Here is a 25,438-nt window from a genome sequence, read left to right as displayed (position 1 = left end):
CGGCAGTTGACAACAGGTTCCCAACAAATAAATTCAACTGGAATATAAATGCTCTTTGTCGATGATGTTCTCCTTTGATAATTGCAATTATACAAAAGGTGTTAACAATGGTGCCCACTGTAGATATTGCAATAAGTATTATTCTATGCGAAGTTACATCCATATTTTTTATTAAATTGCTCAAAAGCAATGCTCCAAACTGTATATATAGAATGCTTATCCTTCCACAGGAAAACACAAATGTGGAACTTATTAAGATATTATTGATGTTTTAAACCAGTTCATTTTCAGACCTGCTAATGATGAGATGAAATGTTCTTTTGGTGTTCATCAAGCTATAATATTCAAAAAATTCTCATGACAGTAACGTTCCTGAAAGTAAAGCAAGATTGCTAATCGATCAAGTAAATTTCTCTTAGAAATAGAAGTAAAGATATGGAAGAGTTTTGTATTGACTTTCCTTTGAAGAGATGATAAAAGAAAACAAATTATATTAACATTGATTTCCAACAATTTAATATCAATGGATAAAATGTATCCATTGCCTTTTCACAATACGAATTCAAACTTGATAAATTAAGTATGTCTTTATAATGCCTCTCCCGGTGAAACCGGAGGGGAATATAGGTTTCCTCTGATCTTGTCCGTCCGTATGTCTATTCGTCCGTCAGTCTGTCAATCCCTTTCTCTCTGTCAGTCTGTCCCACTTGATTTTCGCACTTTGTGAGTGTATCAGGATGAGTTACAGATCATATTTGCATTTTGTTCTGCTTCGTTTTTTTTTACGGAATTATCATGAAAAATTAATCATAATATGGTTTGAGATCGGATTTGTGCTGCGCTAGATTAATGATCCAAACGAGATTGTCATGTTTAAAATCATTTACTTTTAACTTGCTGGGTAGCTTTATAGTAACAAACTCGATAGAATATTCTATCGTTAAAATGATTGATGTCCTGGGACGTGGTTAAACGATAGAATGCATTCTATAGGAATTGATGCAATGTACGAAATGAAAATAACGTGAGATAATTCACCGCAGTGCTAGGTCCGAATGTCAACATCATTTGTAAATATGAAGCGAGAAAAAACGCTGAGAAAATGAGTTGAAATATGTCTTTTAGCTATAGGGGATTATTTTATTAGGTCAAAGGCAATCACAATCTAAAACAGGTTCGTTTTAATTTATTTGATAATTCTTTTCAATGCAAAACCTTTTGTGTTTTTAATAAATTGTTTTGGTGCGATTCTCATTCTTCATTTTTGAAAAATGAGTGAAAGAGATGCATTCTAACTGTGGTGAGGGCTTGTCCTGAGACACAGTTAGATTATTCTAACTAAGTGACAAACATAGATCAAGTTTGATCTTTTTTAGATAAAATTGTTTAAACCATGTCAAATAAGCTGTTCGGATTAATTTCAAAGCATAAATATATTCTAACGGCATTCAAACACGTTTTCTGATATTTCAATCATAAACAAGTATTTACCTAAATATTCACATTTTCGGGGCCCTTTTTCATACAGGATATTATAAAATGACATCCTAAAGAGAATAGGGGACCCCTACAGGGGAAATGTTTTGTTAATGCAATGCTCTTAGAATGCTTGTTATCCATGTCTTCATAACAAATAAGGGGCAGGATAATAGCACCTGGTGTTCAAATTAGCTTTTTAATTGTTTAATTAAAGAAGAATTCAGTTCCGAGAAAATTCCTGAAATCGTGCGTTCTGTTAAAGAACTTCACATGTGCGGAAAATTGAAACACAGAAACCTGAAGATTACTCTTTGGTCAAGTAATATTCCTGTAAATGATCTTGAGATTCAAAAAGGTTACGAATTCTAAGTATAATTTATGTTCTGTGTATTCAATAGCAAAAAAAGGCCAACCCTTAACAAATGACAAATGCTGGGCTCAGAAAACACAACTAATCTGCTAATATTCTATTTTCATACTGTAGTGAGAACAGACATACAATGGTACAGTAAAAATGTTATACCGTAGCCATCACTTTCCTGATCAACTTAACGATAGGTTCGACGATTCAGGCAAGATGATATAACAAAGAATTAGAAGAACTCGCTATAGACGTAACTTGATTATATTTAACATGCTCATAATCTTTTTATACCCGCACTTTCTAAAGAAAGTTCGGGTATATTGTTGTTACTCATGTCCGTCCGTCCGTCCGTCCGTCCGTCACACTTTTCTTCCCTGAACTCCTTCTACATTTTACACAGTAGCTTAATCATCTTTTGGGAGATGGTTGGTGGTGTCATGTAGATGTGCAGTAAGGTTTCGGAATTTTGATTTTGCCCCGGGGGGTCAAATGGGGGTCGAAAAATGACGTTTTTTGTGCAAAAAGTCCCGTCTTCCCTGAACTCCTTCTACATTTTACTCAGCAGCCTAATCACCTTTTGGGGGATGATTGGTGGTGTCATGTAGATGTGCAGTAAGGTTTCGGAATTTTGATTTTGCCCCGGGGGGTCAAATGGGGGTCGAAAAATGACGTTTTTTATGCAAAAAGCCCCATCTTCCCTGAACTCTCTTACATTTTACTTAGCAGCCTAATCATCTTTTGTGGGATGATTAGTGGTGTCATGTAGATGTGCAGTAAGGTTTCTGAATTTTGATTTTGCCCCGGGGGGTCAAATGGGGGTCGAAAAATGTCATTTTTTATGCAAAAAGTCCCGTCTTCCCTGAACTCCTTCTACATTTTACACTGTAGCCTAATCATCTTTTGGGAGATGGTTGGTGGTGTCAGGTAGATGTGCAGTAAGGTTTCGGAATTTTGATTTTGCCCCGGGGGGTCAAATGGGGGTCGAAAAATAACGTTTTTTATACAAAAAGCCCTGTTTTCCCTGAACTCCTCTTACATTTTACTCAGCAGCCTAATCATCTTTTGGGAGATGGTTGGTGGGGTCATGTAGATGTGCAGTAAGGTTTCGGAATTTTGATTTTGCCCCGGGGGGTCAAATGGGGGTCGAAAAATGATGTTTTTTATGCTAAAAGCCCCGTCTTCTCTGAACTCCTCTTACATTTTACTCAGCAGCCTAATCACCTTTTGGGAGATGGTTGATGGTGTCATGTAGATGTGCAGTAGGGTTTCGGAATTTTGATCTTGCCCCAGGGGGTCAAATGGGGGCAAAAAATGACGTTTTTTATGCAAAAAGCCCCGTCTTCCCTGAATTTCTCCTACATTTTACACAGTAGCCTAATCATCTTTTGGGAGATGGTTGGTGGTGTCAGGTTGATGTGCAGTAAGGTTTTGGAATTTAGATTTTGCCCTGGGGGGTCAAATGTGGGTCGAAAAATGATATTTTTTGTGCAAAAAGCCCTGTCTTCCCTGAAGTCTTCCTTAATGTTACTCAGAAGCCTAATCATCTTTTAGGAGAGTTAAAATTTTTGAAAATTATGTAAAACATCAACGTCAAGGGGTAAAAAAGCATCGCATGCTGGGAAACACCTTGATTTCTTATGAGTAATTAATGTACATGTCCAATGTGAGAGTCATATCTCATCTCAATCAAAAGTTATAAGCAAATGCAACATTTTTGAAAAGTAGGTTAGGCTTGACTGCTTCAAGGTCAAGGTCACAGAGTAAAAGTCATGATTTATTTGGAAAGGTCTTATCACAGGTAATAATATACATGCATTATGATATGAATGCCCTAACTTTTCTCTTTCAAAATGATGAATTTATAACAATTTAATTTTTTTGCAAGTAGGTCAAACTTCTAGGTCACATGTAAAAAAAAAAAAAAAACCCATGCCATTCTCACGGGTAAATATACTAATACATAAGTTTAATATGAATGTCTCTTCTCATTCAGTAGATATGACTGTGATGACCAAGGTTAAATTTATTGAGACAGATGGACAGTCTGACATACAAATGTACATATTTCTATATGAATTTGGTAAAATTGGCCCAGTGGTTCTAGAGAAGTAAAAAATAATAAAAAGTTTTCAGACAAACAGATGGACAACACGTCACGACAGACGTTATATGCTAAGGAAACCAGAAAAGCTCAAATGAGTGTTTTGAAAGGGTTACAATATGGTTGCAGTATTTGAAAAGCTGTTTTTTTTCATGCAGAGATATGCATGACCAACATATTCATGTTTTATATTTTCTTTAGTAATTTGTTTGTTTGTTGTGAATACATCTCTCTTGGGAATTTTTCCCTCATATGGAGACACCACCAAATAATAATGAAGATAAGATGTGTTTGTGAAACACTGATGTTCCTGTATGGAAGCCTATGGTGAAGGTTGAAGTTTCTAAAATATATGTCAAACTCAAAGGTCAAGGTCAAAGGGTTCAAATTGTTAGTATCAGAAGAAAGTCTTGTCACAAGGAATGCACATGTGAAATAAAGAAATCCCTAGTAATTCCTGTTCAAAAGTTAATTGCCAAGGTTAATTTTTTTGTTTAAGTGGTTCAAACTCTAGGGTCAAGGTCAAACATATTTATACCTGTTGACAGTTCACAATGAATACACATGTTAAGCATGAAAGCCCTAGCACCTACTGATCAAAATTTAGGCAGAGTTTAAAGTTTGGTATTTTTCTTGTAAAAATGTGTATCCTAGGTCAAGCGATCAGAGGTAAAAATTAATGGTACCCAAATAAAAGGTCTTAATTGTCACAAGAAATAAACCTATAAAATGTGGAAGCCATTTGTATAGCCCATCCCACTTAAAACTTATGGGCAAGCTAGCTAGGTTATAATTTCTGCAGACTAATAGACAGACATAATATAAACACAAGAAACAAAATATGTATAATAATTAGTCAAATGGAAAAAAACATACTATTTAATTGGAATCACAAAATAGATTGTTATTTCAGGGACAGGAAGTGGGTAGGGAGATTGGAATCCCCCCATCCCCCCCCCCATCTGGAATTTGCTTTGTTATTTAAACAAGACTATATACTGAATCAAATAAAAAATGACTCTGGACATCCTCCCCCTAACTTAGAAAACATTGACCTCACTATCATTGTTTTTTATTTGTTTATTTGTTTTCAGTTTTTTTTCTCCTGCTTGTCAGGAAATTCTGGGCTGGAATTTTTTGACTGAGATGTGAACCCCCCTCCCTACTCCCGAAAAAAAATTCTGGATCCGCACCAGTATTGGCAGTAAGTTCAGTAACTGAATGTCACATTGACAACGGGAGATAACTTCACAATATGAAATTCGTCTAGTGTGGCATGCGATGATCTTTGACCCTTTTTTAACTTTAACCTAATCGTTTGGGTGTATTTTACCCCCCACTATACTTAAACTTCTACTTACCGACTGCCTGTGTCTCGTCAACTTCATGAAATATAAATCCAATTATAACACAAAATGAATTAATCCAATGCACACCAGACTGCAGCAATGTGCTAATTCCATTCGGCGAACCTTCGTCGATTCCGTCACCTTATCAGATGAAGTGGGAATCGGCCGAGGTGTGCCAAATGGTGTTTAATCTATAAATATGATAATGGGTGACGCAACGTGATGTGATGTAGAAATTTACATGTTAACATGTATAGTACAAGAAGAAATTTTAAATTAATTCATAACAAATGATATTAAATTTTAACAAACCTTTTCCATCTACCCTATTCCAAAAAGTATGTGCTGTGTGGTTGTGGTGTCGAGTGGGGGGGGGGGATTAGTAAATTTAAAAAGGTCCTATTATGAGCAAAACATATATCAAAATCTAATTTCAGGCGCGGATCCAGCAATTTTTTCCAGGGGGGGGGGGGTCCACCTCAGTCAAAAAAAAAATCCTATCCCAGAAATTTCTTGACAACCAAAAAAAAAAAAACCTAAAGTAAAACTCACCCAAACGTCAAAAACCTATATCGTGGGGGGTGGGGTAGTGGTGACTTCTATTGCCTCAAATGTTTAAATTTTCATACCCATTTAACACATATTCGTGTTTACCAGGGGGGTCTGCGTTTTCCAAAGGGGGTCCATTGTAACTTTTTCCTTGTTTTAGTATATACATTTTTTAACCTTGTAAATTCCAGGGGGGGGTCCTGACCCCCCCCCCCCCCCGACAGATCCGCGCATGAATTTACATCATTAATAGAATTCAGACTGGTATATAATGAATTAAGCATGTATAAAATAAATATAAGAGATTCTGAGTTATAGGTCACAGGGTCTGAGAATTTCATATTCAATTTGATGAATACATGTAAATTATAGAATTATTTTGACTTTTTCCTTGGAAAGCCGCCCAATATGTAGGAGCGTGTATTTAGAGGCAAACACCTTAGTGCGGGTATTACTGTCTCATGACAGCATCTAGTTTAATTTGAAATCTGCAGGTCGGTGAATTTTATTCCTCAAAAAATATTTTAGTTGTTACAGTAGTAAAATCATGACAATGTCACAAAGCGTGATTAAGAGTTCATACTAACATGAAGCATTTCTAATTATTCATTGCACTAATGGTGCGCAATTTTAAATTTTGCAATAAGTAAGTTATCTTATCATACATAATGTCATTGGTAGCAGGTTAAAACGGAGAATCATTAAAACATATTGCTCTCTAAAACTACAAAACCTTACGTCGAGCAATTACCATTGAATCAGTGCATGTTTGTTCAAAATTCTCAAAAATTCCAAAGTTTCGTTTTTAAAGCAAAAAGCAAACTTATCAAATCGTAAAAGAAAATCAATTAAAACTCTCATAGATTTTTCTTTGTTTCTGATTTCGTCGAACAGCTATAATAATTCCTAATACCAGGCAAATAGCAGTTGTAAGGCCAACTGAGAGACCTGCAATGGCACCTTTAGACATTCCTGAATCATCATTTTCACTGACTACGTGATTATTGGAGAATTTCTTCATCAAGGCATGCATCTCTGTTGGTGCAGAATTCAAAGTTGTCCAAGTGGATTCATCAGGCTCTTTGCTATTCGTTTCGGGATTTATAAGTTGGGTCCAGGATTCCGAATCATGGGAAATGATATAGTTTGCTCTCTCTGTTAAACTCTCTGCTGGGATACCAATAAACGGTGGAAGTTGAACTGTAGGAAATTTTAGTTCCGACATTTGACCAGTCCTTACACAGAACTGTAGTTCACAGTTGTTGTCAATGGTGGCTAAGTGGTTACTGAAACCTTTAGGACAAGATTTTGTATATTTACTGTCAACCAAAGGGTTACCATGTTGACAACTGAAGAAACCACCAAATGGCACGGAAGACTTGGCGCCAAGTTCATAATCATCACTGATGCAGACATGGACATTAGAGGCAATCTTCAATGGATTGTAGTACTGCGGGCATGATTTTGATTGAGTTACAAAATTACTGGTTCTGTCTGAGTAGAGGCCTCCAAAGAGAAATCCGCTGTTTTCCTGAACGGGTGTGTTTGGTTTTGCACGACACCAATATGATGTGTATGTTGCAGAGCCATAATAAGACTTATCGTGACAACACTTGAAAAAGATCCAGCATTTATGACACGTGTGCTCGTGTTGAGCTTTATGTGTTTTTCCTTCATAAAGAAGAACTGCATCAAATCCTTCCGGACATTGAAAGTTCTGTGTTTGAGGATTTCTTACAGTAATGTTCAGTTTGTCACACAAGTTTTCGTTATTCATTAATCCTCCCTGGAACTGACATGTTTGATAAATCCCACCAAAGCTAAGGTTCGTTAGAGGTGCATGGCAGGTACCATCATCCAGATTTGAAATCTTGCTGAAGTTTGGGGCGTCTGGATCGGTGCATCCTGGGTACGTGTTATGGAGGAAGTAGGACGAGATTGCAGTTCGAACACTCTGGACGACTTCTTCAACTAGACTTTCAGATAGTTCAGGAAGTGAAGTTGTAGAGATGACATAATCAAGAGGAAATCCATTTCTATCAACTGCAACCAAATCATTTCCAATAGTGGGTGTCCATTTACTAAGTGTGAAATTTTCAGGACTCATTGGTGGTCCGCCGTATGTTCTTATATCTGAGTTTTTAACACTTTTCATGTATTTCTCGATGGCAGTTTTTGAGTGTGTGTACTGCGTTTTCATATTTACATTTCCGATTCCAAAGGAGACACTTGCTGCAAAACTTATCTTTACTTTATCAACCTCTTTGTCTGCACGTAGAGAGGAGTCGACCTGATCCACTTTGACAATAGAAGCACCAGCATCAACACTTGTAAGGACGTGGGTGCCAAAATCTCGAACTAAGAGTTCACTTTCATATCTTGTTGACAGTTTTCGATTATGTTGAATATGGTTGGCTATTTTCAGAAGACGTTTACGAAATGATCGATCAAGTTGTATGTCGGGAAGAACTTTAGCGTTATACCGGACGAATCGTGCTTGGACTTTTGTAGTAAATGATTTATCCTCAAGCTGATGCTTTTTAATGTGTTCATATTCAGTGGACAAACTTGCAGCAATTTTGACTCCTGCGATACTAGCTGAACCACCGATATTTATAGAAAATGCTGTGTCTGACTTATATTGAGACCAGTGATCATATACCTTCGAGAAGATATTCAAATGACTTGTCTTGATAGGAATAGCTACGACGCCGTCTGGAATAAGGTATTTTCTGTCCTCGGTTGTTTTGCATTTTGAATAGTTAAAATTGACAACTACTCCTCGATTTTCATTTACAAGATTATCCCAACCAAATCCAGGCAGGACTTCAAACATAAAATTCTGATCTCCTTTCTCGATATTGCAAGCCCGTGGGTCACCAAAGCTGTAATTCTGCAACGCTTCAGTAGAATAGAACAAAAGAGCCACAGCGCATATCGTCAACATGCCTCTCCAAGTGTTTGATCAAGACTGTTTTTAGGTTTAGGAAGTATTGGGATATAGAAGGAAAGTATAAGCTTTTGGTTAATCTTAGCCTCCCTGACACAAGGAAGTCGTTTTCTTGCTAATCTATTGCTTGTTTTTTTCCATTTGATACGGAAATGGTGATATCGTTATAATTTATGTTATTACGGGACTGCTTATTGAAAAACAAATATTTTTGTTGGCAACAGATAAAGATAAGCTTAACAAGATATCGTTGCATTTGAAAAAAAAAATATGCTTAGTGATTATATCAATATCAAAGGAGTTTGCTTATCACTTGAAAATTTGTTAATTAATAATTCTGACAAATGGAAGCAGTACTTTTACAATCTGTCCAATTAAAATGTTTTTGCATGCTATGAAATGTTGAGAAACTTATCCTTAACAATCTTCCTTTTCAAGTTTAAGGAAATTTGTTGATAACGAATCTGGATACCAAGATATTTAGGAAATATTAAATTATTTTGAAATTCCTCTTTTCTTCTTCCGTAACAGTTGTCTACAAAATATGGGGTATTTTTTTAAATTATGGTTTAACCAAGAATTAATGTTTCCAATATTGATTTTCAGAGTACGTTCTCTCTTTTCTGCAAGATCTTATTTTGGAAAAAAAGCAACTGCCAGGGAGAAATCTTAGTTGCATATTTTTAATAACATTCATTTTATTCTTTATAAAATTGGACTTATCCATTTACCAAAAATGCCTTCGTTGAGATCGCTACTTCTATATGTAACATGTAGCTTTTGAACTTCAATTTAGCGTAATACTTTAATGCTGATATCACTCTCCATGATTAGTGATGTTCAAATTCAAAAATAACTGGATACAATCCCAAAGTGTTCCTTTAAGCATTGAAAGGCTCTTGAAGGGTCTAAAATAACCCCTTTATAAAAAAGATTGATCATTTCATGACCAGAGACAATCAAAGATGTAGATATTGTAGAACAAACAGGTATCTGTCCCTTACAGTTTTAAAGAAATTAAATATTCATAATTTGTTTAATGCACCAAAAATATGTTTTGTGAAATTACTGTAATCTTAAGCAATAATATATCACTGCCATTTATACGACATCGATTAATGTCGTTATATGTATTTAGCACCTTTAAAGACCTAGCTGTTCTTGAAAAGACGAAATTTACTTCTCAGTACATGTTAACTGCAGGGGAAAACGTTAGATCACCTATAGTAACTCCTCATATACCAGTGGTCATGATTCGAACCATCTTGAATCTATACTCCCAAAGGGTTCTTACATATCAATATCACTAATCATAGTCCAGCTTTGATAGAGAAAATTTCAAAATATTTTCTATATATTTCCAGTCTCCTATACAGTGTATATTATCTCCCTCCGTTTGGGGAAGGTATTTGATGTGCACACTGAGATGCTTGCGTCTTAATTTTATCTCCCAATGTCCTGCTTTTCTTAATTTTTTTTTTCACAAATCAATCCTACTGTGGGACCTAACCAGCGGAGTTGATTTGGATTGGCATTAAAAGTGTCCCTTTATATCAGTCATGACATAATTTTTTCCCTAATAAAATCCATTAGAACGAAAATTATTATCTCCTCAGGTAAAAAATGTTTGAATAACTTTGTTGTTTACGCAGGTTTATATGAATTTAACATGTTTAAGTACTGAAGATCAAATATAACGCTTGCTGTCTTCACATTGAGTCTGTTTACTATACAGATAAGATGTATAATACCTTCGCATATAAAACGCTGTTTTGACAAAACAAGGAACTATATTTATGTCAACACTGGAACAAATCTACACACTGATAGACGTGTGCAAATTTCTTTTCAATGAAACATATGGAGCTAACGAACAATGTTCAAGGTCAAAAGTCCATCAAACAATACCAAATATGAGCAATTAAAGCAAACACAGACCTCCAAAACATCAAAGGTGGGATCAGGTACTATGTAGAAATGAGCATATCCTGTCTATCGGTCACATCCGCCGTGTGCTACTTGTAATGATCGGAAAATAACGGAAAATCTGTCGACAATTCAATGTATAAGGAATGGACTAACAATGAGTATGAAAAACGGCAGTCGGGATTCGACTCAATGATAAACTGAACTTGCTGACAAGGTCATTGTATCGACCATTGAACGTACAAAATGATGCCTTTAAACGAGACTATTGATATTCTTGTTTCATCAACTCGCTTTTCAATAATTTATTTACCTCGTTTTAGAAATTGTTTATACATAGAGAATGTTCCTGCGTATCTCAAATAAAAACATACATAATGGTCATTTAATTTGTAAAGTTTTATTTTCTAAAATTATGTACATTGCTTGAAAACAACCAATGATTGTTTAATGTACATACATCTTAATTATCAAATTTAACAAAATGTTTATATTGCAATTAAATTCAAAACATTTCTCGAACAAAAACTTGTAGTTGGCGCATATATGAACAACAATGTTATGGACGTTCTTATGACTAAATTTAACTTATTTGTTCTTCAAAAAGAACATTTTATTTTAAATTTGCTCTGCTAGAAACAGACAAATCTAACAAAAAAAATCATAGAACAAAAGGAAAACGTGAGATGATTAAATAACATATCATACAGCACTTAACATACACATATTTTCCAACGGAAAATGAGGCTCAATTGAATGGCTTGTCTCAATGCATAAAGATAAATACCCATCTAAATATTTTAATAGGATTTTCCATGGAGCTCTTTTTTATGCTAAGGACAATAAATCTACTTTGTTAGATTAATATTCGAGGTTATCAAATATATTCTCGGATGCACAGCATTAAAATATATAAATAAAGCTATTTCAAATATGAATCATACATAGTATGCATCTTAAATAAATAAAACCAAAAGAAACGACCTTCTATAACACATATATACAATAATTGTTCTTTTTGAGGTAAATACAATGATAAACGGAGAGCAATATTCTCTTTGCCCGAACGGCGAGTTGAACATTTTACTCACCCGAGGGTGGCTAAATCATCGTATCAATAATATCCTGGGCATTACGAACGTTATTTAGTCGGATATGAAGTTTGAATGTTATAATCGATAGGATAATGGTTGTTCTGGACAGCGCTTGGATAAGGATGTGGAGTTGTGTTGTTCTGCTCTCTGCCGGGATACGTTGTGCCGTAATGTTGTGGTGGTGGATGGAGAGTCACTATGTATTAAAATAAACACAAATTACAAGTGATCTGTATTAAAACATAGACTCATTTTTTTCAAATTACTGTTGTTTTTCGTGCCATGGTCATTTAAAAAAATGTTTTTGATATTTATTTTAATCATGCTTGTTTTCCGACAGTTTTATCTTAAATTCAGTATTACTTGGCACACAACTAAACTACTCTAAATTTCATTATTCTTTAATTCATTTTTATTTATCTCACAGGTGGTGAAAAATCAGTCTTAACTGGGACTAGAACCAAGGGCCTCCAGCGTACCATGCCAGAGGTCTATCCACTGAGCTATCGAGATCGGATATTTCTTAACAAATAATTTTAATCGTCGGACTTCCAATTACGGCAAATAGAGCCGGTTTCTGTGGACAGTCTTTTTTCTACAGATAACGTGGACGATATAACACTTACAAGTAACAAACAGCAGTGAGGATAGAAAAGAAATATTGTATGGTGTAAATGTTTTAATAATCTACTTTCAATTATTTTTTGAAATAAAATTCAAACATATTGGAGTTTTCTAACCCGCGTGTATACTATGCGGGTACATGAAAGAGTATGACGCGTGACCAGGTAATTGTTTTCAAAACATACAAACTCAGATTATCAGGAAGCACAGGTACACGTAGCTGACCTGTCAATCAAATCAAAAGCTATTGTTTTTTAATGATTGACAGGCGGTGAATTTTTTATCTTGAATCAGGTACATTTTGGGGGCGTTAACATAAAACTGGGTAATCATTTCGTGAGTTCTATGGTCGTGGAATGGCCTTGTCAGCAAATACAATTTATCATTACGTCATATGCTGACTGACGTTTTTCATCTAATTGTTATTCCATTATTTTTACACTGAATGGACGACAGATTTTTCCGTTATTTCCACAGCTCATGACAAGAAGCACACGGCGGATGTGACCGGTCGGCAGGGGATGCCCACTTACCCATGAAACCCGATCCCGCCTCTGATGTTTTGGGATTCGTGTTTGCTCTGCTCTTATTTTGTATTGTTTTATGGACTTTGAGATTGATTACTGTTCGTTATCTCCTTCATCAACTGACTTTCACGCACCTGTGAACCCGGTGACATATTTCCCCTCATCGTTGAATTTTGTCCTCAAATTCTATGAGTTACGAAAATGCATGAAGCATGCTCCTAGGGAATAGTGGGTTTTGTTACGTTTGGCGCCAAATGTCACAGGTGTTGAAAAATTAAGTCTCAACCGGAACTCGAACCCAGGGCCTCTGGCGTACCATGTCAGCGCTTTAAACCCTGATCCATTGAGACCCGATATATTGACTGACTTTCACGCACCTGTGAACCCGGTGATATTTATTGTCCCCCGCTTGAAAAGTGGGGGATATCAATTTGGGTTTGTCCGTCCGTCCGTCTTTCTGTCTGTCTGTAACGCTTTCGTTTCCACACGATATCTCGAGAACCCTTTAAGCTTTTGCAATGAAATTTAGCATAGCAACTTCCTATGGACTAAAAAAGACCCCTATTGAATTTGAAGTCAAAAGGTCAAAGGTCAAGGTCATAAATAAGCAAATTCTTTCTGTTATAACACTTTCGTTTCCACACGATATCTCTAGAACCATAGCTATTGCAATGAAATTTTACATAGCAACTCCTTGTGGCCTAATAAAGACCCCTATTGATTTTGAGGTCAAAAGGTCAAAGTTCAAGGTCGTAAATTAATACATTCTCTGTGTGTGTAACACTATCATTTCCGGGCGATATTTCAAGAAGATTTTGAGCTTATGCAATGTAACTTTATACCAAAACTCCCTAGGGCCTCTCTCATCCCTCTCAAAGTGCCCCGCCCCGTTTGTTGTATTAGTATTTATAGTATTACATGTCGCTATTTTTAGCACAGGGGCACGAGGAGAGTTATTGCGTATAAAACAGGTTCTCGGCGGACTTTATGTTCTTATTACGTCTATTAGAACTGTTTAATAAAGGCTAAATAAATCAAACACTATGGATTGTGTAAAATTTTGAGAATATCGAACATGAATATATTCATGAATGTGACTTTAGTTCTGCATATACTTGACACTACGTAAAGTGAATCCGTGGTCTAGTGGTATGTCTCTCGCATGAGAGGTCCCGGGATCGAATCTCGGTCGATCCTTTTTTTTTAATTTAAATACTTTTCTTTTCTTTTTACTAAATGATAGTATTCAGCATGTGAAATGAAAAATTTATGAGGTCTGGCTTGTACAAACTCATAAAATCATCATTACAGTGTGATAAATATTCCATATAAAAAGAATCTTCTATACACATAATAAAGAATAAGCAATCAAATCTTTATATGCATATTGACAAACATGTATTTTATTTGCTTCAGTATACATGTACACATTTAATAATTCTACAAATTCAGTCAGGGGGATCCGACTTTTTCCCTAAGCGGGGGACACGAATTCTCTGAATTAGCTTGTTTATTCATTTTTTGGATTCCATGACCGGTTTTCGTTAAGTTTTAAAATTGTTATGATAACAATCCAATTGTCAGTCTCCAAATATCGTACCTGTAGATGTAATAATTGGACTCTGATCACCATTTCCATTCGGTACTCTTCCGATTTGACGCCGACGACAAATCCATCTTATTACACTGAAGAAGATGGCCAGAAAGATGATTCCACCAAAGATAGAACCAATAATGATACCTACTGTTGGAGATTATTCCGTAATGTATATGATTATTGTCACTCAGAAAAAAATAATTGGAGAAAAATATCATAACAATAACACCCCCGGAAAAATCTATAGTTTAAGCGCCTTATGGATTTGTTTTTGCAATAATTGCTAAAGATGACTATTTTTTATAGTGTGCATCTCCGAAGAGCTAAGTTCACTTTAGGTCTATTCAAAAAATTATGTATTTTTAATTGATACTGAGCAGTTATGATATTTCATTTTCAACAGGGCCAAATATGTGTTACAGTGAACATTGCTCTTTAAATAATATTCTTTTTATATGCTAGGTATAAATTCACTTAATTTATATTTAAAACATACCTGGCAAAGGTCCTGTTGTCGTTACTTTCAGTGTAAAGTTTCCGAGTGCATTCGTTTTTGACGACTTTGTTAATTTGATCTTGACATAATGGAATTCCTCGCCACAGAATTTTTCAGGTATTGTATCCAAACAACTGTATGTCTGTTGTGAAATAAACATTACATACAAAATAAGTTGTTTTGATTATTTAAATCTTTCATGCAATAGTAAGATTGTAGTGTAGGAATATTCGTTTGTTTTCTTCCTTAATTGTTTGAGGAATATACATTTCATTAAATTACATACAGACAGGATTATTTTTCTTTTATGAAGAAAAATTAAGATATTGCAATCAAGAATGTTAATATTCGGAAGAGGAAATGATTTTATTTTATTTTTTTTTGGGGGGGGGGGGGGGGGGGGAGAGGGGTGTCCGTTAAAACTTGAGGAAACTCACAAACATTAGTGGACTTTCCATTTTCTTCATAACTAATGCTTCTTTTTGAAAGGATAAATGTAAATGTTCAAGCATGATTGATGACAAAAATAATATAAATATATTTACCCTTTTTAGTTCGCTTCCCAAAAGTCCTCCATAATACCAAAGTTTAGCAGAACAATCAGAAATAAAGAACTGTTGAGCATCCACGCATATTTTATTATTTGCGCCGGGACTGAATGTATATGAACAAGATTGAGTAAATTCAGATCCATTCCATGTAAGGTAATAAGTTTCATCATCATCAATACCTATTGTGCCGATATAATCACATTTTCCGTCAAAATTTACTACAAAAACATGTATTTCACTTTGCATTTATTTTCAAATAAATCTTCATTGAAAAAAAGTTTAGATGTTTTACGAAAAATATACTTTAATTCTAAAAAACATTTCTTTTAACTCATATATAATCCTTAATTCTTTTTAATCGTCTAATGTATGCATTTAGAACACACACATAGTAATTCTATATATTAAATGTGTATATTTCATTAATTACTGTATTAAGGTTCAAAAGTTATTCAAACCATTCAAATCGAGAGCAGAGCTAACCCGTATATCTTATGAAATTAATTAAGTTAGTATTATTATTTTTTTTTATTTGCATTTTGTTTACTTACAATATCTGGTGTACCCACGGGCTATTTGCCAGAGAGAAAAGCCTTGAACGACAGTTAACTGCCACATCATTTTACTGATGCATACGGGAAACAAAAATTTTAAAAATCCTTTTTTGGAGCCGATAACAACAAAATATTTCCTCAATATAAACTCGTGACTGCATATATTTCAAATTGAATACCACTCAAAAGAACAAATAAAAAACCAAAAAGTGTGTTTAAGGAAGTAAAAATTAAAATTTGCATTTGGAATTCGACAAATACCTTTCCTGAATGATCATGAAGCATAAAAAGTATAACAAGGATCACAAATGCATTACAAATGAATCTGAAACAGGAAAAAATCCAGTTGATATGCTTTGTCTTGGTTCCTCATTATCAATCCTATTAATGAAGGATATGGAGATAACGAACAGTATAATCTGAGACGTACAGTAAGTCAGCATTCCCCTTTTCTAATATATAATGGCTGTTTGTAAAGGAGATTTATTTCAAGTTTATTTCAAACAGATTTACAGAAATTTCAATATCAAGTGATAGAACTATTTTTTGGTCTACATTTACCAAAATGATAATACTTCGTAACATTTATTACTAGAAGAAAGGATTTCTCAAAAAAAAAAGAGTCATTTTCATCTTAATCTGTACATGAATAATTTGCAAAATGAGTTCTAAAGTGACAAGGGATGTATTTCAATGAATTTCATTTGACAAATTGAATGAGTCAGTCTTATTAATTTCAGAACCAGTTAATGAATTGATGTTTTTACATAGCTTACTTTACCTTACAAAACTTGTAAGATAAAAAATTCTCAAAATATACTAATCTTAGCTTAACTTCAACAACAACAAAAACAACAACAACAACTCCTGTTAGTTTCAGAATGGGATGTGTTATTGGTAAAGCTTGCATGCATATAAAATATTCATGTATTACTTTGGAATGCTAAAATTACAGATCTTTAAAAACAAAAAATCATTTATTTGGATAATGTCATATTTGATATATAACAATGTCATTATAACATTTTTTTTTGACATATGAGGGGTGATCAAATAGTTCGCGAAATAATTGAGTAACTTCCATTAAAGAATTAAGTATTTGCATGTATTCGGTGTTGATTGTATTCTAAATAAGTCCTCTCCAATTTTAATGCATATCTGCCATCGTTTTGCTCATTCGCGAATCTCGTGATATGAGCGGTCACGTGACCGCTCCGCAGCGTTCTATCACAAAAGCTGAAAGATTTTTCTGAGCTTTACATTTCTTTCCATGCAAGTTAATTTTTAAAACAAGAGCAGTTTATTTATCTGAAATGGCCATATCTCAGCAACAGAATTGGTGGATAAGAATATGTTTTCCTAAAATGAGCATGGCGACAATAAAAACCAAATCTTCTGTCTCGGGAGAGATGTTTGTTCAAGGTGGATAGACACTGGGTGCCACCTTTTTATCACATCTTTTATGTTTACAATCTAAAAGAAACGATATCTTAGGTATATACTAATAATATTATTGTTAAGATATTCAACTATTTTTTAACTGTAAATTTGATAACAAATTACTTAATTAAAAAACACATCTCTTTTCAAATTTGCTTTCACTGGGCAACATAATAAATATCATATTTAACCATCTGCATTTCTTCACTAAAACGATCAATCGAACCATTGATTGAATTAAAGGAATTCTTTTGTCTGAATAAACCTTGTACAAATTATTAGATGCTACTGTAAAAGAGTTTCTAAGATATACCTAAAATTTTAACAGTCGTTCGTTGGACGAGTACGAATGAGACAACCATTTTATGTCAAAAGTGATCTACATAGTTACGTCATTTTCACATTGTGACGTCACAAACAAGGAGTTAAACTTTATTCAGCATATGCTATTTATATATCATGTGTATGGCTATCTGTTTACCAACATTTTCTCTAATCAGAATTGATATTTTGTAGATATAGTGATAGTTGGCGAACTTTTTGATCACCCTTCGTATGCTACGTTAAACGAGTTACTTAAATACCTTTAACATTAACTTATTTGTCTGTAGCTGCCTCAGTTTAAAAAATAGTATATTTCCATATTTATGTCGATACGATATATCCTGGTGAGCTTGAGATAAAAGATATTACAGAGTTTGACATTTTTTTCATATTTGGATATTTTACTTGAAAGAGACCTTAATGGTAATATAACAACAAAGTTCTATGGTAAAGTGATGACTTTAACTATTCAATCGTCAACTTCCCTTACTTATGCAGCTTTATACCTTCATCACCTGCATACGGAGTTTATGTGTCTCAGTTGATTCGATGCGTAAGAGCGCGCTCTACGTATGAACAATTTCTGAAACGAAGTAAATTATTGACAAAAAAGTTGATGGAACAAGAATATCAGCAGTCTTGTTTAAAGTAATAATCATGTAAGTTTTATGGTCGATACAATGACCTTGTCGGCAAATACAATTTATCACTCAGTCAAATGCTGACTGACTTTCTTCATTCTAATTGTTAGTTTATTATTTATACATTGAATTGACGAAAGATTTTTTCGTTATTTCCCGATCCTGACAAGGGGCACACTGCTAGGAGCACACGGCGGGTGTGACCGGTCGGCAGGGGATGCTTACTCCTCCATGACACCTGATCCCACCTCTGATGTTTTGGAGGTCCGTGTTTGCTCTGCTCCTATTTTGTATTGTGTAATGAACTTTTGATCTTGAATACTGTTTGTTATCTCCATATGTTTTATAAATAGTATAATTAATGTGACTTAAACGACATTAGATTCCTTACTGTAAAAATATAAATCATAACTAGAGCAAAGCTCGTTGCAAAGCAACGAGTGGGTCTTCCAAATCTTAGCAATAAGCAAAAAGTGAAATGTTCAAATGTCAACTTTGCTACCATTCTTTAATTCTTTGACTCAAACAGCAAAAACTCTTTCTTAAAGTCTGATTCTGGAGTGAGCACAAGGATAAACAAGGATAAATAATCCAATGGTAATCTCTCCAACACCATTGAAACTGTACCTACAAAATTTATACATCCTCATATTTTGACTTGTAGACATATACTATCACCTATGATGCAATCATATTAGTGAAGTGTTTTATGCTACGGATATATCAGTGTTTTGATATATCATCAGCTAAAAAAATGCTTTAAAAACATTTACACAGTATAATTAGATAGTATTATAATAGTAAGAAATCCCAATGTGTTCCTGATAAACTATCTCCATTTTTTGTCAGTTCAGAAAGAGACCAATACTTTTACAAGAAATACAAAGGGATGTGTTGTGCAGACCTCCACTGGCAAATGCTGGTATCTCAATAAGAGTGTAGAAAAGTTCTCTGAACAGGACATTCAACAAAGAGATCTCTTTATAAAAGCACTGCCCTTCATATGAACAAATTTTATTCCCCTACACTAAAGAATGCTCTGTGCCAAGTTTAACTTAAATTGTCCTGTGCCTGTGGTTCTGAGAAGAACATGAAATTTTGATGAATTTAATTCAAAGATGATAATGGGTGACTTTTATTTAAAAAAAATTACTACAGCATTAGCTCATATGAGTTAAACTGTATACAGATTTAGTACTTTGTTGACTTTTAAATATAATTTGACATCTCTTTGATCTTATGTTTGAAACAACATGTACATGTCCTTTGTGCTGAAAAATGCACATATGTTAATGGTGTAGTTGTTTGTGCCAAGATAGTAACTTTCCTTCCATAATACTGTAAAAATACATATATAATATCTTTTGCTGCTGAAGACAGAGCTTTATCATCTTAACCATTAACATTAGTATGCCTTCCCTTAGAAATGGAAGACCTTAATACAGGTCTACGTAAACATGCAAGATCTGACACATTTAAAAAGAACATTTATTCCAAACTAAACATACTAGATTCTGTAACAAAATCTATTTCTCTTGAAAAACTGAAAGCAGTTGATATATTCATATTTGTCAAATTGTGGATTTATGTCTTTTTCTCAAATCAAAATTCGAATATGCTATATTTAAAGTCATCTTCCTAAACTGAGACTGTTTCACATGACAGTTTCAATTTCATTACGCTGTTTATACTTTGTCATCTGATCTCCAAACAGATGCTCTTCTGGCAAATCAGGATCATGCGTGGCAGCAAATTTCAGTACTCAGATGACAGTCACAGTCACACCTATAAAAAGAATTTGAAATTTTTCATTGATTTTTTTTTTAAAAAGTGCAACTTATAAGATAAGATAAACCATCAAACTGAATTCAAAGATACTATCACATTTTCTGCATGTGTATTACTTGTAAAACTACTCTATAATAATTTATGAATATAGGTTAACAAGCAGTCATTTGAGGATGTTTTAAAATAACACATTTTCATAATTTCAAATAAAGGAAATGTACGTTACTTGTTCATATAAAAAATTATTAGGAATGGTAATGGTTAACAGTTGTTAAATGATTAATCAGTCAGAAAGATGGTATTTGGTTATGATTTTTATGTGTCAAGATAAATCTATTTGTAAAGGTGATACATTAGGCACAGTGTGCTAATGAAGTAACAAAAGTCCCAAAACACTATCGCATAAGGAACGATGAGCTAGCGCAAAGTAAAAATGCAGCTCTAGCTCCTTTATAACACCATGCTATACAAAGTTTATGACAACATGCTAGCTGGTTTAATACACTTGCACGCTAGCATGAAGTAAAAATGCACTACAACGCTTATGACAATCGGCTAGTGTGTTTATGACGACATGGTTTCAAAGATGTTTCAACAGGCTGTTTAAACCACACCGTCAAGCTAACACATAATAGACTGTGTAAAGTTTAGTTACATGTTTTGTGTCAGCACAGCTGCATGCTGTTTTAGTTTGCCTTAGCCTGACAGTGTTGAGAACACTGTGTTGGCACATTGTTCCTAACATGCTGTTACACTTTTACAAATCGCCTTATCAGGACACAATAATTTTCATAATCGACTAGCCATGCATAATTTTTGTAAAAGTACATGGGGTACCAGGTGCAGATCTGTAGTCCTCCGAAATATTATTGGACAGACCGGAGAGCTACAGTGCCACCCATTGAAAAAACTATATTTATTGCGCACAAAAAGTTGCGCTTGTGTACATGGTGTATGAATTAAATCTCCCAAATTCTTACCTCAATTGCAAGAAAATTAGATTTAAAAATTTTCCGTACAATTCTATCAACTACTTTTGTAGTTGATATCTACATGAAGCTTGTTGGGCTGAATTATCTTACAAACAAAAATGACAGTATAATCTGTATAAACAAACAAAATTTTCAATGATCTCGATATCAGGGACACTTGTTGTGGAAACAGTGAAAGATTATGTTAGGAATACACGGTTAGCAATATTTTGAGATTATATTTTAAAAACATTGAGGAATAAATCAATACACAGCGCACTTTTTTGTGTGCAATAAATATACATTTTTTTCAATGGGTGGCAATGTAGCTCTCCGGTCTTTCAACATATTTTTCGGAGAGCTACAATTCTGCAGCTAATGGGGTACATGTAAATAATTTTTTCATTTAGTTTTCCAAATGTTTTAAAAAGACAGGGAATGAAAATCAATTTTCTATATAAAGTATAAGCTTCAATTCATTATAAGTATTTGCCTAAGCATTTTTCCTATATGACAGGGTTATTGAACTTATATTGGTGAATATATATTGCCATGAGTTGGCTGTTCAAATGCACGAGATCACCAGTGCATTTGAACAGCCAACAAGTGCCAATATTCACCAATATATGTTCAATAACTCCTTTACTATATGGCTAAAACATTTCCCAGACTGTAGAAGTACATTTTTCCGCGTTATATTAATTAACTCTATGTACGCAGTCACACATTTTCCTCAGAAATTTGTAAATGTAAGGCATACAGTGACTGTCTAAAAAAATCTGCATAATTTTCTATATGTATCCACAGATTAAACAGAAATTGAGATTGCGTGGAATTATGACCCCGTGGGAAAAAGTACATCTATAGTAATTTATGATAATTATTTCAACTAAAAAAACTCAAATAAATGATTTTTAACAATAGCGTTATTCAAATTAACGTCTGTCCTGTAAGCGTTTAATATCGCATCATTCCGTTGACCCTACCGAGCGGTATGATTTGCTTATTAAGGTTTTAATGGATCTAATACGCACTAAATTTTTAGTAAATAATTTCATTTTGTGTAAAAAAATAAACACATCTTATGTAAATGCCATTTAATTTCATTAATATAGCTCTGAGGATTTGACTAGACAACTTTTTTTGTTTACAAGGAGGCGTTCAATATTGAACGCTTGTATTTGGAATGTTTTGGGCAAACTTATATACGCTATACAAAGCAGTGTTCAATAAACATGATAAAACATCAACGTATTAAACGCTAAAATTCTCTAGATTCTTGGTTGTATTTTATTAGAGACTAATTATTAGCTATATAATAAAACCCAAATACATCATTGTCTGTTATGGTAGCCTAGTGGTAGGGCATTCACTTTGCAAAATCATGAAGCTGGGCTTGATTTTAATTCACTGCATCAAATTTAAGACAAAAACATTTAAGCACTAATGTTCCTTAGCAATGCACCCGGCATATAAAGTGAATGAGACCTTAAAAACCTCACAGTACATGTTTACTTAGGACAATGACCCTGAGTTCTAAGTAAAGGTCTTAATTGATGCTTTTCAACAATATATATTAACATCTCTAAATATGTGTCTGAATGAGTGAAATTCTCAAATAAATATTATCAATCAAAGTATCAGTAAGAAGCTGATCCTTACGTCGCAGGTTCCAATCCCATTGCTAAATGCTTGAGACAGGATACGCCGACGAGACTGTAAAAACCAAGATTCTGTGTCACGGTAGGTGTTGGCACAAAAAGGATCCCATACTTCTCAAAGGCAATAAGTGCTGAGTACAAGTCTTATAATATTTGCAGTTAATACTATCCCAAGTGGTGGCACCATAAAATAACTGAAAAATGTTTGATAGGCCAATAAACAAACAAACCATTCCTGCAGTCTTATCGTACAAAAAAGCAAACTTTCTATTATTACAATTTTTTTTAAACAAATTTCTTATGCAATTTAAATGAGCAATATTTGTCCTTTTTTTGTCAATAAAGTATGATATTAATTAAGACGTTTTGAGAACATCTATTTATAGCGAGTCCAGACAGCAGCACAAATCCCTGCTCATAATGCGAGCTCTTATGATAACACCTTGGCAAAAGAAGATTGTGACTTGCACATTGATCCATACAATTTTTCCGCAGTTAACTTTGGACCCACAGTGCTTTACTTCTTTAACATGTTTAAGTTACATTCTTGTAAGAATTAATTATGAAAATATTCCAAAAAATAAACTCACTTTAATTTAATGGATAGATTGAGATAAACAGTGAATAAAAACATTGCTCTGACATTAAAATCAGCACTTATATTCAAGCTTTAGACTGGTTATGTAGTAAGATTGCAACGATAAACCGTTTGAGGGTATACCGCAGTTATTTTTCCATGGTTCAGTTCACAATACATCAAACTGTTATCACAGTTCGGTTCATTCGGTCTGTAATTATCCAAATTGTCTGTTTAGGTTCCTCAATTACACTTTTAAAATGGTTTCTGCATGAAACATGAGGTCAATGAAACTGCAGACATGGCAGTTAAACCTGTTTCCAGGCTCATATTTAAGGGGTCGAATGATGTTATCACTTTCCCAGTGTTAGTTCAATGAACATTTGTTAAAACTTTTGAGTTGAGAGTATATGATGACAAACCTCTGACTTTTTAACACAATATCATGTCACGTACCGTGATACGTATCGTGAACTGAATACCGTGATATGTATCATACCGTGGGGTAGGTGTATCATTGCACCCCTTTTATGTAGCCCTAAGTTAGCTACCTGCATTACGACGTCATGTGACTTCAGAGTCTATTACCCTGTTCAAAAGCAGAGTTTAATTAATTCGCAGTAAATTATCACGGAGTAAACTAATGCAAATCAAACTGTGTTCACATGACAGCTAATGCGAAGAAAACAAATGCGAATTAAAAATTTACTTCTACAGTCAGGCGTCAGTAAGGCTATTATGACATCTTTTACAAATCATGTCACCTAAAGCATTAATTTTGCCATTACGCATGCCTATGCAGTTTGACAAGCCTGATCTAAATTAAAACTGAAGAAGTATCTGCCCTCACCCGAACAGTCGCACTGTCAATATATAATTAGTTGAATATATACTGTAACTAACAATAAGTGTAGTCTAACTTACAGAGTATGATCACTATGATAGATAGTACGACTGTTGTGTTGCAATTTTTGCATTTTTGGTTTTGAAAGCGAGACTTGTTGAAATTACATACTCAATTTTTTTTTTAAATAAAATATAAAATTATGGGTATTTACAAGGCTAACAGAGAGCATCTGAACTGTAAAACAGATAATATATTAGTGTGTCTGTGTATTTCTAATAATACCAATGCTCTATTACTAAGCTGTCATGTAATCAGTAGTGTAAATTTTATGTAAAAAAAAATATTCTAACCTTCATTCCAATGGTCAAGGCCAATCATACATTAAAATATCGCCGTCAGCTCTTTCATCACTAGATACAATTATCACTGGGAAATCCAAAGCAGAGTCAAGAGTGTTCATCCTTGTTAAGGGGGGACCTATGTCCGAAAAGTCTTTGTGTGAAATTTTCAAAACTTTGACATTTCATTCCTGACCACTTGCTCTTAATTTTTAGGTATTAAAAACAATTCCTTTATGTGCTTATTTTTAAACAGGAGCACGTGCAAAAACAGTGTGTAATGCTAAAAATAGATTATTTTCAGATATTATTGTTCTACCCCAAATATGCTTTAAAAAGAACTAAAATGTCAAATCACATTCAAAATCAACAGGTATTTAATTTTTATGACTTGTATCTTTAAAACGAAGGCAAATTCATTGTAATTCATCTCGCAGGAAAAGTTATAATTGAGCACAAAGTAAGTATCACCCCGTTTTTCTTGTCGTATTTTTTACAATTCCGTAGTGCATAACAGGTAATATCTCAAAAAGTCTTTGTGTGAAAATGTTGTTATTCATATTTTTTGAAAGAAATGATTATCTCTTTATTTTAACAAAGAAAAAAGTATACCTTTATGATAAAATAAACGAGAAATATGACGTTTCCTTTTATTTTTGAATTCTTGTGTCATAAATATTGACCTTTCTG

At 34.0% G+C, this 25,438-nt stretch overlaps 2 protein-coding genes and 1 long non-coding RNA gene across 3 annotated transcripts; all 3 read right to left on the bottom strand.

Moving 5' to 3' along the window:
• Positions 1-6,351: 6,351 nt before the first annotated feature.
• Positions 6,352-8,795, bottom strand: LOC134260974 (macrophage-expressed gene 1 protein-like). Its single transcript, XM_062743477.1, has one exon. It carries the CDS (start codon positions 8,787-8,789, stop codon positions 6,687-6,689), a length of 2,103 nt encoding a protein of 700 aa, XP_062599461.1. The 5' UTR covers positions 8,790-8,795; the 3' UTR covers positions 6,352-6,686.
• Positions 8,796-11,711: 2,916 nt separating this feature from the next.
• Positions 11,712-16,290, bottom strand: LOC134260975 (uncharacterized). Its single transcript, XM_062743478.1, has 5 exons — positions 16,159-16,290; positions 15,602-15,825; positions 15,057-15,198; positions 14,564-14,707; positions 11,712-12,008 (listed from the first exon to the last, which is right to left on the bottom strand). The coding sequence occupies exons 1-5, from the start codon at positions 16,226-16,228 to the stop codon at positions 11,860-11,862; spliced, it is 729 nt and encodes a 242-aa protein (XP_062599462.1). The 5' UTR covers positions 16,229-16,290; the 3' UTR covers positions 11,712-11,859.
• A 3,395-nt stretch (positions 16,291-19,685) lies between these two features.
• Positions 19,686-23,048, bottom strand: LOC134260972 (uncharacterized). The gene is made up of 2 exons (XR_009990689.1): positions 22,988-23,048; positions 19,686-20,351 (listed from the first exon to the last, which is right to left on the bottom strand). It is a non-coding gene; the product is annotated as an uncharacterized LOC134260972 (long non-coding RNA).
• Between the last annotated feature and the right edge of the window lie 2,390 nt (positions 23,049-25,438).

Source organism: Saccostrea cucullata, unplaced genomic scaffold (genome assembly GCF_032062105.1).
Source record: "Saccostrea cucullata isolate Sc308-1 unplaced genomic scaffold, CSIRO_AGI_Scuc_v1 ctg1253, whole genome shotgun sequence".
Taxonomy (NCBI): domain Eukaryota; kingdom Metazoa; phylum Mollusca; class Bivalvia; order Ostreida; family Ostreidae; genus Saccostrea; species Saccostrea cuccullata.
The sequence above is the reverse complement of the archived record's forward strand: the minus strand, read 5'-3'. Positions and strand labels throughout refer to the sequence as shown.

What these genes read in the sequence shown, in the direction of transcription:
- LOC134260974 (XM_062743477.1), bottom strand. Translation starts at nt 8,789, where the DNA reads ATGTTGACGATATGCGCTGTGGCTCTTTTGTTCTATTCTACTGAAGCG.
- LOC134260975 (XM_062743478.1), bottom strand. Translation starts at nt 16,228, where the DNA reads ATGATGTGGCAGTTAACTGTCGTTCAAGGCTTTTCTCTCTGGCAAATA. An exon ending in TGGGAAGCGAACTAAAAAGG is followed by an intron (nt 15,199 to 15,601) that starts GTAAATATATTT and finishes ATTTCACAACAG; the next exon opens with ACATACAGTTGTTTGGATAC. An exon ending in TCCAATTATTACATCTACAG is followed by an intron (nt 12,009 to 14,563) that starts GTACGATATTTG and finishes TTTAATACATAG; the next exon opens with TGACTCTCCATCCACCACCA.